This window comes from Sphaerodactylus townsendi, linkage group LG11 (assembly GCF_021028975.2).
Source record: "Sphaerodactylus townsendi isolate TG3544 linkage group LG11, MPM_Stown_v2.3, whole genome shotgun sequence".
Lineage (NCBI taxonomy): Eukaryota > Metazoa > Chordata > Lepidosauria > Squamata > Sphaerodactylidae > Sphaerodactylus > Sphaerodactylus townsendi.
Window position 1 is genome coordinate 66,062,163 of NC_059435.1, and position 13,533 is coordinate 66,075,695.

Genomic DNA, 13,533 nt, shown 5'->3' on the forward strand with positions numbered 1-13,533 from the left:
TCATCTGCTCCAGGAAGGCACCATCAAACTCTCCAGTCTGGCTTGGGGGGGTCTGTAATAGACCAAGTTGCCACCAGCCTCAGATCATGGGATGTGTGAATGCAGCTACGGAAATGTAACCCTCCCAAGTGTAAAAAGCCATAGTCCTGTGTGTCTGCTGGTGTATTAGCAGGAATGGTTGAGGGTTACAGTGTGAAGGATTTCCTAAAGATCTAGGGCAGTGATGGCGAACCTATGGCACTGGTGCCAGAGGTGGCACTCGGAGCCCTCTGTGTGGGCACGCATACCCAGAGTTCGTCATGTGGGGGACGGAAAATCACCCCCCCCCCACACACACACACACATATCTAGGCTGGCCTGGGTCACTGAGCACGACATGCGTGCACCATGGTGAGCAGGGAGGACTCAGCTGGTGGGCCTGGTGCCTGTGGTCCAGGTGGCTTCTGCCCGAGGGGTGGGGGGCGCAGAGGAGGCAGAGATGCTAGAGAGGCACAGAGCAGTGCACACAGGACTAGCTGGAGGCTAGAGCAGGCTGGCCCCTGCTCGAGAAGGTGGGGCGGAGGAAGAGGGAGCCAACCTGTTTTTCTAAACGAAAACCTCAGCATTCAGGTTAAATTGCCGGGTGGGCACTTTGCGATAAATAACTGGGGTTTGGGTTGCAATTTGGGCACTCGGTCTCAAAAAGGTTCGACATCACTGATCTAGGGTTTCCTAAGGATCTAGGTCTGGAAAGGCCCCTCAGATCTGCATCTCTCTAGTTTCTTCAGGTATTGACAATTTTGTGGTTTCTTGAGTCTTGAAAGGAAACATTCTTTTGCAGTACAAAACCTGTAAAGATGGAAGTGTTCTTGGGGTGACGGTGACAAGAATTGCGCTGCTCACCCACTGCCAAGCCCTTACGCAGGCCTGTGGATACACAGAAGGTATTTCAACATTTTAAAGTATTTCTGAAAGCAGTTTAAGATTCCAGCGATATATTCAGCACAGCAGTTTTATTTTAGGTATTGTTTTATATGTGGTTTATAGGTATTGTTTTATATTTCTTTAGGCATTGATTTATACTTATTTTTCAAAACTTTATTCTTGGTGGATTCAGTATTTAAACAAATCCATCCTATTTTTAAATTGTCATAATGCCCATGAAAGCAAGGGTGGGCTGGCTTTATTGACATCTGTGCCCGTATTGGCATATCTTGGGATAGTTCTCCCATTTATCTTCTGTCTACTTTTTTCAATATCCAATTCCAAAGCCTTTATTGGCATTATAAACTACAGAGTTAGTAGAAAAGTAGAAAAGAGGCATTTATCTACTAACTGAGACATTAAAACATTAAAATGCATTAAAACATTAAATACATTAAATACATTAAAACAATGTTAAACGTTCACAACCACGCCTTGTAAACCGCACACATATAAATTAATTAACCATTACTACTATGTAGACAATGATTGTTTTTTCAATATAAAAATGATTTAAATTACTCCTTTAAAGTAGGATTTTCTTCAGGTTGTAGAATGTGCTCAATAACTTTTCTTTCTTTTTTTTTGCATAGCTGAAACCATTGTGAATGTATTAGATTTCAAGAAAGATGTAGGTTTGTGGCATGGGATTCTTACGGTAAGTCTGTATTGTTGCGCAATTATTGTTTAAAAATCAAGGTGTGCTTTCGTGATGGCTGTTAGAAGTCAGAACACTCTAGACATCACTCGACTCTACTTGGCTTCTAAAAAGGGGTATTTGGGGAAACAATCAGTCGACATCCAGATTCCAAATAACTGCTTTGGGGGAATGAGAGAGAGAGAGAGGGAGAGAGGCGGGGGAGAGAGGGGGAGAGGGGGGAGAGGGGGGAGAGGGAGAGGGAGAGAGCTGTGAATGACCAAGTCCAGTAGATCTTTTAAGGTGCAAAAAGTGGAGGATTGTTCTTAAGTGCAAAGTTACAGAGAGTCCAATCTTGCTATTACACAAGTTGGAAAGAGACAGTGTGATTGTAACTAAAGTAGTGCATGAACTCAAGTAGCACACCAAATTTTATGGAAGTGCTCCAGAAATATCATTGAAGCAATGCAAGATTATGATGGCAGGAGCTCAGTGCTTGACGTTTCTCAAAGCCATTATTCCGTTGCCATTTTGGTTTCATTTTTAGAGTCCACATGTCTGTATTTTTAGCCCACTCAGTCACTGAGTCATTTCTTTCTCTATTGGCTGGTTTCCAGACCTGTCCTGTAAGGGGATATTTCATCTTTAAATAGCATACCATTAGCTTATTTTGTACATTCTTCCTTGTATATACTATTTTAAGTCTCTCCGTTAACCTTTTCAGGTTATTATGTTTTTTTGCTTTTCGTATCTAAAAATAAATAACATTGTACCTTGTTTAAGAAGGATTAATTGTTTCCTTTGGAGCTCCACTATTAGTTAGCTGCTAAGTTTAGCCTCTGAGTTTTCTGGCTGCATCTCTTGTACTTGGTGAAAAAGGCATCTTGCCCATGTTGTTCTGGTGACAACTGCTGACCTTTAAATTCCTGTTTGAAGTGATGAGCGATGATGTAAGCATAATATGTGTCACTTAATTACATAACAGTTGACTCGAATTGTTTATCTCGTTCTCTTGCCTGCCTTTTTCCACTCTGGAATTCAAGGTGGCATACATAGGATTTACAGGAAGGGGGGGTCTCCATGCAGGCGTCAGCCAGACAAAGGGGCTTTCCCCACTACAGAAGGGAGCTAAGGTCAACTCGGTTCCCTTCAGTGGAGGGCAATTCCAGGCTGTCCCCACAACAACTGAGTTGGCCCCCTGGAACCGAGCTAAGTGGGCGGGATCATCTTGGTGCCTGTTTCGCTCCTCGATCGTGATTGGCGCTTGTGTTACGGCGGGAAACGGGAGCATTCTTTTTTTTACAGTTTTTACAGTTTACAGTTTACAGTTGCATGCGCTTTCTGCCCACCACGACTCTCCCATTCTGCGCATGCCACAAAAGCGGATTGTGATTGGTTGAACGGATGAGGTGTCGTTTCGATGCTTCCCCACTTCGAAGCTTCGAAGCGGTATCGACCTTGTTCCGGCAGAAAAGTGTAGTTCATAACTGCGACAAGGATGTCGCAGTTCTGAGGGGGGGGCGGGAACTGAGACAAAACAATGTTGAGCTCGGTGGCAGTGGGGATTCACTGAGGCGAACCTAGGTAGAAACCAGTACAACTCTGTCAGTGGGGAAAGCCCCAAAGGGTCTCTTAGGCCCCTTCCGCACACACACAGAATAATGCACATTCAATCCACTTTCATAATCGTTTACAAGTGAATTTTGCTATTCCGCACAGTAAAATGCAGCTTCAAAGTGGATTGAAAGTGCATTATTCTGAATGTGTGGAAGGGACCTCAGTCTCAGCTGCTCTGCCCCATCATGTGCCTTCCAGCCACACTCTAGAACTTGCGCTTGTATGTGTAAATGGAGTCCATTCGGAATAATTGTATTTGATGAGAGGAAATGGTAACATTCTTGCGGTGCTGTCCGAAATAGCTCATTTACATGCACAAGTTACTGCCCGATACAGCTTCCTCTCTAGGTGACTTATATATGTGCGGCATAGACCCAAATTGCTTCCAGAATTGCCACTTTTCAGCCATTCTGTAAAAGAACCAGAAAATAAAATCTTCCTTCAGAATGTCTTACCGTCATCCGTAGCTTATGATTAATTCGGCGATGGGCAGGAAACAAATTCACAGAAAAAAATAAAATAAATGTCCGATGAGGTTTTTTTAAAAAGAACTGCTTATTAGAACTAGCAGATTAGTTGCGATATGGTTGACGCCTGCTTCTCTTTCATTTGATTTCAGAGTGTTATGAACATGATGCATGTTATAAGCATCCCATATTCTTTAATGAAGGTAAACCCGCTTTCTTGGATACAGAAAGTCTGCCAGTATAAAGGTAAGGGCTATAAAGATGCATGTGGGGAGCATCTTCTGTTCCCAGAGTCTCTGTGTGTGAGTGTATATACACACAATCCATCTTAAGGCTTCTTGAGTAAAAGTGGCTATAAATGTATATGTGTATGGGAGTATATTTTTACAAAGATAAGAGGAAGTTATGATAACTTTGGTAAGATCCAAAATCCTGCTCCACCTATTTGCAGTCTTTTGCTTTGTGGTCCATAAAACATGGAAGTCCAGATTCCAGCTCCAGGTTGGTTCCTGGTGGAACCAGGGTTTTCCTGGAATTACAGCTCACTTCCAAAGACCTGATAAAATGGATACTCTGAAGGATGGACTCTGTGGCATACCCCACTGTGGTCCTGTTTTCCCCATGCTCCACCCCAAATCTCCAGGAGTAGTTTCCCAACATGGAATTGGCAATGCTAGATAGAGATTTAATAATAATTTTTTTTCTTTTTATATCCCGCCGACTCTTCAAAAAGGACTCGGGGCGGCTTACAATAAAATATCGACTCTGTACAATAAATCATATAAAACATGTAAAACATCATAATGCAGCTTATTAAAATACAATTACAATTTCATTACAGTTAAAATAGATGGCGTAGACCTAAATAGGGAGTACAAAATTTAAAAATGAATGCACATGCCGTACCTCAGAGGCGGAGCAAGGGGAAACAGCGCCCCTGCCCCGCCCCGGAACACTCCCTCCGCAGCCCGGCCGTGCCTCCACTGCGGCTCCACCCGGGGCATCAACCCTAACCCCATTCCACCGTACCTAGATGGGGACCAGAATGATCTCATCAGAAAAAGGGATCCCTGGCTGACCTAGCAGAAAAGGCCCGGTGGAACAACTCTGTTTTGCAGGCCCTGAGGAACTGAAACAGATCCCACAGGGCCTCGATGTCTGCAGGAAGAACGTTCCACCAGGCCAGGGCCGGGGCCAAAGCCCTGGCCTGGGTCGAAGCCAGCTGAACATCCCTAGGCAGAGGTGGGATCCAGCAGGTTCTCACAGGTTCCCGAGAGTAGGTTACTAATTATTTGTGTGTGCTGAGAGGGGGTTACTAATTGGGGATTTTGCCACGTGATTTTTGCCTTAGTTACGCCCCTCCTCTCAGCAGTAGCGCGCAGAACTTGAAGCAGTCTAGCAGGAGGTGCACCGGCGTGCGTGGCAGCCTGCGCCTGCATGCATTCGTTTCCCGCCCAAGGACCTGCACAGCGGCTGTGTCCTTGCCACAGCCCCGCCCAGGAATGCCCCGCCCCCAGAATGCCCGGCCACGCCCCTTCATGCCCCACCCAGCCCCATTGGCGCTACGCCACAGTTTGAATCCCACCACCATGGGAACCTGTTACTAAAATTTTTGGATCTCACCACTGTCCTAGGGCCTGGGACTACCAACAAATTCCCCTCCATAGATTGGAGGGGCAATGTGGGAAGAAGCAGTCATGCAGATGTATAGGGGATGGGGTAAGGGTCCTGACATTTCTGCCCCCTTTACTTATTATGCAATTCATAGCATGCCCAAGTGTTTCCAAACTAATTTTAACTTTATTCACCCAAAGTTTTAACAATATCTCTCCTCACTTCCCCATTCTCTCTCTCTCTCTCTCTCTCTCTCTCTGTAGCAAAAGTTGCTTGTGTAAAATCTAGGGACATGCACTGGGCATTAGTAGCACATCGAGATCAACGGGACATCAACCTTTCATCGCTCCGAATGCTAATAGTTGCTGATGGCGCCAACCCATGTAAGTGATGAGCAGGTGGTGAAGCAGTGGGACGAGGGTGCAGCCCAGTGTGCTGTGTTCTTTGGCATCTCCATGAGCCTCCGTGGAGAAAGCCACAAAATAAAATTGCGTGACAGGAGCGCTTTGTGGGTGGCATCTGAAGATATTCTTATTCTTTGTGTGTAAAACTCCAAACGGCAAAAAAGTAAAGTTGCCTGCCATTTTCAGACACTAATTGTTTGGGATTCTATTTAACATGTTTCTCTTTAGCCAATCCTGAAGCAAATTTGATGTTCCATATAATACAAGTTGCCGTTAATCCAATTATACATGACGTGACAAGCTGTTACGTAAAGGCTGAGTCAGATTTATCCTTGAGCAGTGGGAAAGAACAGGAAGGTTTGCTTCTTGGCAAAATGTTTCAGATGCAGGGCTAGCTTTTTACTTTATCATATTCAGTGACACAAACTGAAATGGAATACACATGTAGGCTCTGTCATGTGTGAGCCAAATGTAGGAGCGCGGGGTAGAAGTGAATTAGGCAAGCATCTCTTTAAACATACAGCCAACTTCCTCTTCTGGCTTTAATTTTCAGATATTTTTTTTTAAAACCCAACAATCATGTACCTAACTGTATGCACACACATCACATTCATACTTCATGCAGCCACAGAAAAAGTAAGCAACAACTGTTAGAAGCAAAAAGGAAATACTAGGATGTTGTGGGTTTCCGGGTTGTATGGCCGTGTTCCAGTAGTGTTTTCTGCTGACGTTTCACCTGCATCTGTGGCTGGCATCTTCAGAGGATCCTCAGAAGATGCCAGCCACAGAAGACCCTCTGAAGATGCCAGCCACAGATGCAGCCGAAACATCAGGAGAAAATACCACTGGAACACAGCCATACGACCCAGAAAACCCATAGCATCCTAGTGATTCCAGCCATGAAAGCCTTTGACAATACAAAAAGGAAACAGCTCATATTTTCCTCTCAACGGTGCCTAAAAATCCATGTGAATTAAAAAAAATTTCTCCGGTTTTCTTTTAAGGTGCCCAGTACAGCTCTTCAGCTAATCTTTTCTAATATGCTTTGAATTGCTAAAATAAATTTCTGGGGCTTGTGGCTTTTTATTAAATTATACTAAAAATCACTGTATAATCAAGACTATCCTTCCCTCTTTTATGTTTTAGGCAGGAAAACTCTAAATCTAATTTGGGAGGAAGTATAAGAGCTGCTTTAGTACTGCCCGTGTTTTTGTTGAACCAGGCATATTACGGGTGGCGTTTCAAAGGATCATCCATTTCAATAGCAATTCTTATGAAGAAGAGACTGTGGTCTAGGACAGTGGTGGCGAACCTTTGGCACTCCAGATGTTATGGACTACAGTTCCCATCAGCCCCTGCCAGCATGGCCAATTGGCCATGCTGGCGAAGAGCTATGATCCATGCTGGCGAAACTGATATGATCCTGCTTCTAGATATAAAATTCCTTAACTGGAGTCTCCCTACCGAGGAGCTTACTAAAAGGGCAAACAGGCTTATGGCCCCTTCCAAAGAGATGGGGGGTGCTGAATCTGATGAATCTGCTATTGGGAGAGGTGGGGTGCTGCACTGGGGGGGGGTGTTTGCCCTCCCCAGGGCACTTGCCCCGATGGAGGGGCGAATCCACCTCTGTGCAGCCGCCATGACCCTCCCTGGCAGTGGGATGGGGCACTGATTGCCACGCCATCATCCCTGCACCACTGTTGGCAGCATAGTGGGGTGGGCTGGGGGCGTAGTCGGGGGAAGAGCTGACAGTTGGCTTCATCCCAGCCACTGCCACGGTTGCGCTGGCAGCTGGCTCTTTGGACTTAGGTCACATTTGGCCCAATGGGGGGCTTCCTGGCGGCGGAGAGGCTTTTATATGTTTGTAGCTTCCCACCTCCACCAGGAAGCCTCCTTGGGAGCGGTGGGCCGGCGCGGCTGTGGTGCCGTAGCCGGGCACAAATCCTCTTAACTTCGAAATAGTGCTTCATAACACACTGTTTATACTGGTGTCAGATTTTGTTCGTTCTCATTCTAGGGTCAATTTCATCGTGTGATGCGTTTCTCAATGTCTTCCAAAGCAAAGGGCTGAGGCAAGAGGTCATCTGCCCTTGTGCTAGTTCGCCGGAGGCCCTCACCGTGGCTATTAGAAGGTACTAAAATTTTACCATGATTGATGGAGGTGGTGGTCTCGGTGCCTGAGGAAGTTAGAAGAACTCCCACAATTCATTTATTTAAATTTGTTTTTAAAACATGATATTTGTTTTTAAACATGATATAAAAACATAACGAGAGCACATAAACACATAGATGAAGAGGTGGGCCAATAAGAATTAGTGAGGGAACACCAAACCAAAAGTCTTCACCCACTGATGGATGATAACCATACAGGGACACAGACAGATCTTCCTGGGGGTGGAGCTCTAGCATTTTGTTATGGCCTTTTCTTGAGTTGCCGCTTCCAGAGAATCCAGAGAAGTTCAGGATGGCATTTATGTAAAGGGATTAGAATGGCCATCTACAGTTAAGAACTTCCATCAGGAAATATTTATTTATTTCATTTGCACTTAACCTTCTCACCAAAGCAGCTTATGAGCCCCATCTGGGCGGGATCCATTCTGTTTGCATTGTATTCTAATCCTGTAGTCCTAGTCCTATTATATGGTTTGTTGTATGCCTCATGCTGCCTGATTGAATTGTTTTTTTTTTACATTTGATAACTCGCCTTGAGTCTCAGTGAGAAAGGCTGGCTACAAATGAAATAAGGTCATGTTGCTGCATGCATAAAGCTGCGCCAAAATTGCAAAAAGTGAGGGAACCAGATTTGGAGAAAAATCTCCCATTAATAATAGTTAAATGATTTGTTATTTCTCTCCCTGCCATGAAAAACTTCAGCTGCTCATCAGCACACATTCAGCCTTTATTAAAGTTAGAGAGCAGTTTTTCTCCAAGGGCCTTTCCCCACTTATTTTAATCCCCCTATGCCGCGCGCTGCTCTCAACGCGCAGCATCCCTGGCGCCGTTTAAAAGAGCGCCAGGGATGCCGCTGAGGGGGTGCGACAGCGGCAGCGTTGGGGCAGCTGCACTGTCGCCACCCCTGTTGTGGGGAGTGCCGGGGGACCCCGTGCTACTTTCGGAGAGTAGCGCGGGGCTTAAGGTAAGTGGGGAAAGGCCCCAAGCCTGTCGGCAAACTTAGAGCAAACTTTCATCTCATATCTTTGGATGAGGGAGCTTGTAATTGCCTCTTCAATTCCTTCTTTTTAATTAATTGAAGATTCTGGCACCTCGTTTTATCACTTTTCATCTAACTATAATAAATCTTCATCAAATTTAATTTTCCTTGTCTATTTTTTCCCCTTTTGAACGTTTAAATGCTGTTTTAAAAACCAAAAACCTGTTGAAAGTCTATGATCGTGGATTTATACCCAAAACGCTTTGATATATTTTCTTTCTGAATGTTACCCCAACATCTGAGTAGTTTGTAATTCACTGGCTTAGTGCCAAAAGCATGTCCAGTATAAACGCTCTTCGATTATAAATCTCAAGGCATCTATATTATGCCATAACTTGATTGACGCCAATTACGTGATTAGGTCCAAACAAGTGTGCTTTGGTTCTGGTGGGTTTTCCGGGCTGTGTGTCTATGGTCTGGTGGATCTTGTTCCTAATGTTTTGCCTGCATCTGTGACTGGCATCTTCAGAGGTGTATCACAGAGGGAAGTCTGTTACACACAGTGTCCAGTGAGAAGGGAATGTTTTAGTGGGGTATAAATTTTCATGTTCCCAGGTGGGGAACCAATCAGTAAGTGTTTGGGTGGAACTTGCTATGCAAAGGTGTGGTTGATAGTATAGTACTGCAGGTGGGGATTTTCAGTTCAGTGTGCTTTATTTACTTAATTTATAGTTTACCTTTCACACAGAGAATCAAAGCAATTTTAAAACAATGCAATAAGACCAGTAAAATCCATACAGTCAACAATGTAATGACTGGGGTGCTGTCTGGTTTCCAGGCTGTTTGGCCATGGGCTACCCAAGTCAGGGTAATATAATATAAACAAAGAACAAATCAACAAAAACTAGTAAAATTTGACGGACTTTAGATCTGAAGATCCTCTGAAGATGCCAGCCACAGATGCAGGCGAAACGTCAGGAGAGAATTCTGCTAGAACATGGCCATACAGCCCCGAAACCAGACAGCACCCCAGTGATTCCGGCCGTGAAAGCCTTCGACAATACAATGTAATGACTGTATTACACAATTAGACAACTGCAACCCTCTCCCCTCCCCCTCAAAAAAGCACTATACGTACCAAAAAGCAGCAAGGGATGTACAATATTACAAAACTAGATTACAGAATGGGAGAAATTATGTAATGGAATATTATTTATTTATTTGCCATTAGGTGACAGCTGACTTCTGGGCAACCCTGTAGGATTTTCAAGGCAAGAGATGTTCAGAGGTGGTTTGTCATTGCCTGCCTCTATGTCACAACCCTGGTATTCCTTGGAGATCTCCCATCAAAATACTAGCCAAGGCTGATACTATTTAGTTTATAAGATCCGAACAGATGAGGCTAGCCTGGGCTACCCAAGTCAGGGTAATATAATATAAACAAAGAACAAATCAACAAAAGCTAGTAAAATTTGACAGCCTTTAGCTATGATCCTAATTCTCTTTAAAGAAGGCCTTCCTGAACTGTTCCATTTTATGAATTCTGTAGAATAATCTAAGCAAAGGAGGCTGATATCATTTTTCAGAACATGTAAAATTGATCCTTTCGGGATGGCCTTTTTACAAAGGGAATTAGGGTCAGTAGGCTTAAAATTAAGTTTAGAGTGAACCAGAGTGATAGTGGCTGAGTTGTGGATGATTGGGAATTTGAGGCCGTGTCGCCCTAGTTCAAGAGCAAAAAAGATAATTTGATTCCCTAAGGCTGAGAGATGGTGGCTATGAGGATAACATGGGAGGAGGGGGAGGAGGATCCAAGTTCCTTGCATGAAGGGTAGAATGCTGCAATCCAAGCTAATATATTCAAATAGTGTCTTAAGTAAGTGGACTATTTGCAGTAGGAGCTAACATGGTGTAATGGTTAGTGTTGGACTAGGGCCGTGGTGGCGAACCTTTGGCACTCCAGATGTTATGGACTACAATTCCCATCAGCCTCTGCCAGCATGGCCAATTGGCCATGCTGGCAGGGGCTGATGGGAATTGTAGTCCATAACATCTGGAGTGCCAAAGGTTCGCCACCTTTGGACTAGGGGGACCCGGCTTCAATTCTCTATTCCTCCATTCCGCTTACCTTGAGCCAGTCTCTCTATCTCTCTCTTCTAGTATACTTCACGGGAGTGGGGGGAGACAGACGATCAATTACCATGATCTCCTTAGAGTAGGGGTCTCCAACCTATGGCTCTTTAGATGTTCACGCACTGCAATTTCCATCAGCTCTGCCAGCTGACCTTGCTGGCAGGGGCTGATGGGAATCATAGTCCATGCACATCTGGAGGGCCAAAGGTTGGAGATCCCTGCCTTAGAGGATAAGAAAACAGTGGATAAAGGGTCTTGACTCTTTTTCTTTAAAGGCTTTTTTCTTTAAAGTATGTTTCCCAGGTGATCGTCTGAGTGGCAAACACAGTGCCTCTGGGAAAGCAAAGAAGAGGGATGCTGATCAATAATGCATTTTAGCTTCCTCCTGAGTAATGACAATATTGCTTCATTTCAGCTGCATGTGTGGTGACCTCCCATTTCTTAATGCACATTCTAACCAGCTTACTTCTGGTGTTTCTGGTGTGGATTTTTCCCCTCCCCTCTTTTGCTAGTGTTCTTTTAGGACAGTGGTGGCGAACCTTTGGCACTCCAGATGTTATGGACTACAATTCCCATCAGCCCCTGCCAGCTTGCCAATTGGCTGTGCTGGTGGGGGATGATGGGAATTGTAGTTCCTAACATTTGGAGTGCCAAAGGTTCGCCACCACGGTTTTAGGAGAAAGAGCACATCTGTAATACCTTTTTCAATTAAACATTTGTGGTGTTTGTCGTTACACTCAATTTTCAAAATCGTTATCACCCATCCTAGCAGGGCATTTAGAGAGGAATCCTAAGCGAGCTTACTTTTTGGTGACTACTCCTGGGAAAGTGCCGATAAGTTTGTAAAAGTGTCACTTAAAAAAAAACCATACTGGTTACCACTTGTTAAGACGAGGTGTGAAATGCATCCTAGAGCCACCTGAGCCCTGCCTGTGTTGCTTGTGAATGTCACCTGTAGCTATTATTAGCATTGTATTGGAAAAGCCAGGCCGGAAAAACATCAGCCTGGTGCGTTTTCTCTCTCTCTGCGAGCTTGAAGTTGAGGGTGAAGTGCTGTGTAGGTATACTCATTATGAGCATTCGTGTTCAAAACAAAGTGGAAAAATCAAATGCTTACTGAGCAGTGTTCATGTTACCATGGTAAAAAGCTCTGAAATAGCAAAGGAGCTGTTGCTATTCATTGGATAGCATGGAGGTGTTGGATTTTATGGAGTTCTACTCTTATGGAGTTCTAATCTAAAGGTCACCTTGAGCTGGAAGGCCTAGGATAGCCTGATGTCATCAGATCTCAAAAGCTAAGCAAAGTCAGCCCTGGTTGGTGTTTAGATGAGAGCCCCTCAAGGAAGTCTGAGGTTGCTATGCAGAGGCAGGCAGTTCTCTGTAGACTTGTTTAAGCGAACTACTCATTCCACCCTATAGCCTTGAGCAGAGTCACCCTGATCAAATTAAAAAGAGTCCTAATAGAATCCGTCTCCAGTTTTGGACTCATTTTTTATTCGTATGAATATATCTCCCGATAACTTGTCTTGCCCTGAAAGCTACAACTTGATGGCACTTTGCACACAATCTAAAGGTCCTTCTGCTCTTGGTAGGAGAGGTGAGTAAAGAGATAAAGCTCCTCCAATATTTGTTCTCTGTTCTGGCTTCTATCCTATTTGATGTCATCATTTTATAAGGCCATATTTTACAACAGTACGAGGGCCCAAAGAAGAGTATTATACACAGACCTGTAAAATTCAGCAAACTGAAAAAGAGTACTTACTTGTCAGTTAAAAATGTCACAGCTCCACTAAAACACTCCCTTCACATGAGTTTGACCAATAGGAAGCTTTAAAAACAGAGCAGAACCTCCTCTGCATGTTCCAACTTTTGTCTGTTCATCATGCTAGAACGTTACATGAAAGTGTGGCAATATGAAGAGCTGCCCATTCATGTGCAACTCTTGAATTCATGCAGGCCGACAGATGACAGCAATCAGCCACCAGGCAGAGGAGTCCTGTCCATGCACGGTCTCACGTATGGAGTCATTAGAGTGGATTCTGAAGAAAAGCTTTCTGTTCTAACGGTGCAAGATGTTGGCTTAGTGATGCCAGGAGGTAAGACTCCCTTTCCCACATTTCTCTGGAATCCATCAAATCGTTCCGCTGTTTATCTCAGTTCTGAACCCAGGCCAGACATGTACTGCTAAGATAACAAGTTATAAATTAATGGTTGTCATTTTCTCCCTAGGAAAGAAAGAGTAGATTCAGATTACTTGTGCAGTTTATATATAAATGTACAGTCATTCATATATTTTGGGAATATGTATTTCCCTTATATTGCCATGAGCTTATCTGATCAGTTTTGACCCACCATGCTTACTTTCTTTCTTTTCCCTTATTGGAAGTATTTGTGGCATGTAGCGGACTGTGCACATGATATGACCCAAATCACTGAAACTTTTATGATTTGAATGAATTCTGGCTAAACTCTCAGTGATCTTGACCTTCTGTCTATCTCATTATTTTAGATATATTGCCTCTCCCAAATCTGAGTGCCATTTCGCAT

At 44.1% G+C, this 13,533-nt stretch overlaps 1 protein-coding gene across 4 annotated transcripts in view; it reads left to right on the forward strand.

Annotated features, from left to right (window-relative positions):
• The window catches only part of DIP2C (disco interacting protein 2 homolog C), a 353,066-nt gene that overhangs the window by 293,091 nt on the left and 46,442 nt on the right, over positions 1–13,533 (forward strand). For all 4 annotated transcript variants that reach the window (XM_048510380.1, XM_048510382.1, XM_048510381.1 and 1 more), the window contains 6 exons: positions 821–923; positions 1,557–1,621; positions 3,837–3,930; positions 5,562–5,681; positions 7,720–7,834; positions 12,943–13,082. In XM_048510380.1, coding sequence (XP_048366337.1) covers positions 821–923; positions 1,557–1,621; positions 3,837–3,930; positions 5,562–5,681; positions 7,720–7,834; positions 12,943–13,082 — 637 coding nt within the window. The remainder of the gene's footprint in view (positions 1–820; positions 924–1,556; positions 1,622–3,836; positions 3,931–5,561; positions 5,682–7,719; positions 7,835–12,942; positions 13,083–13,533) is intronic.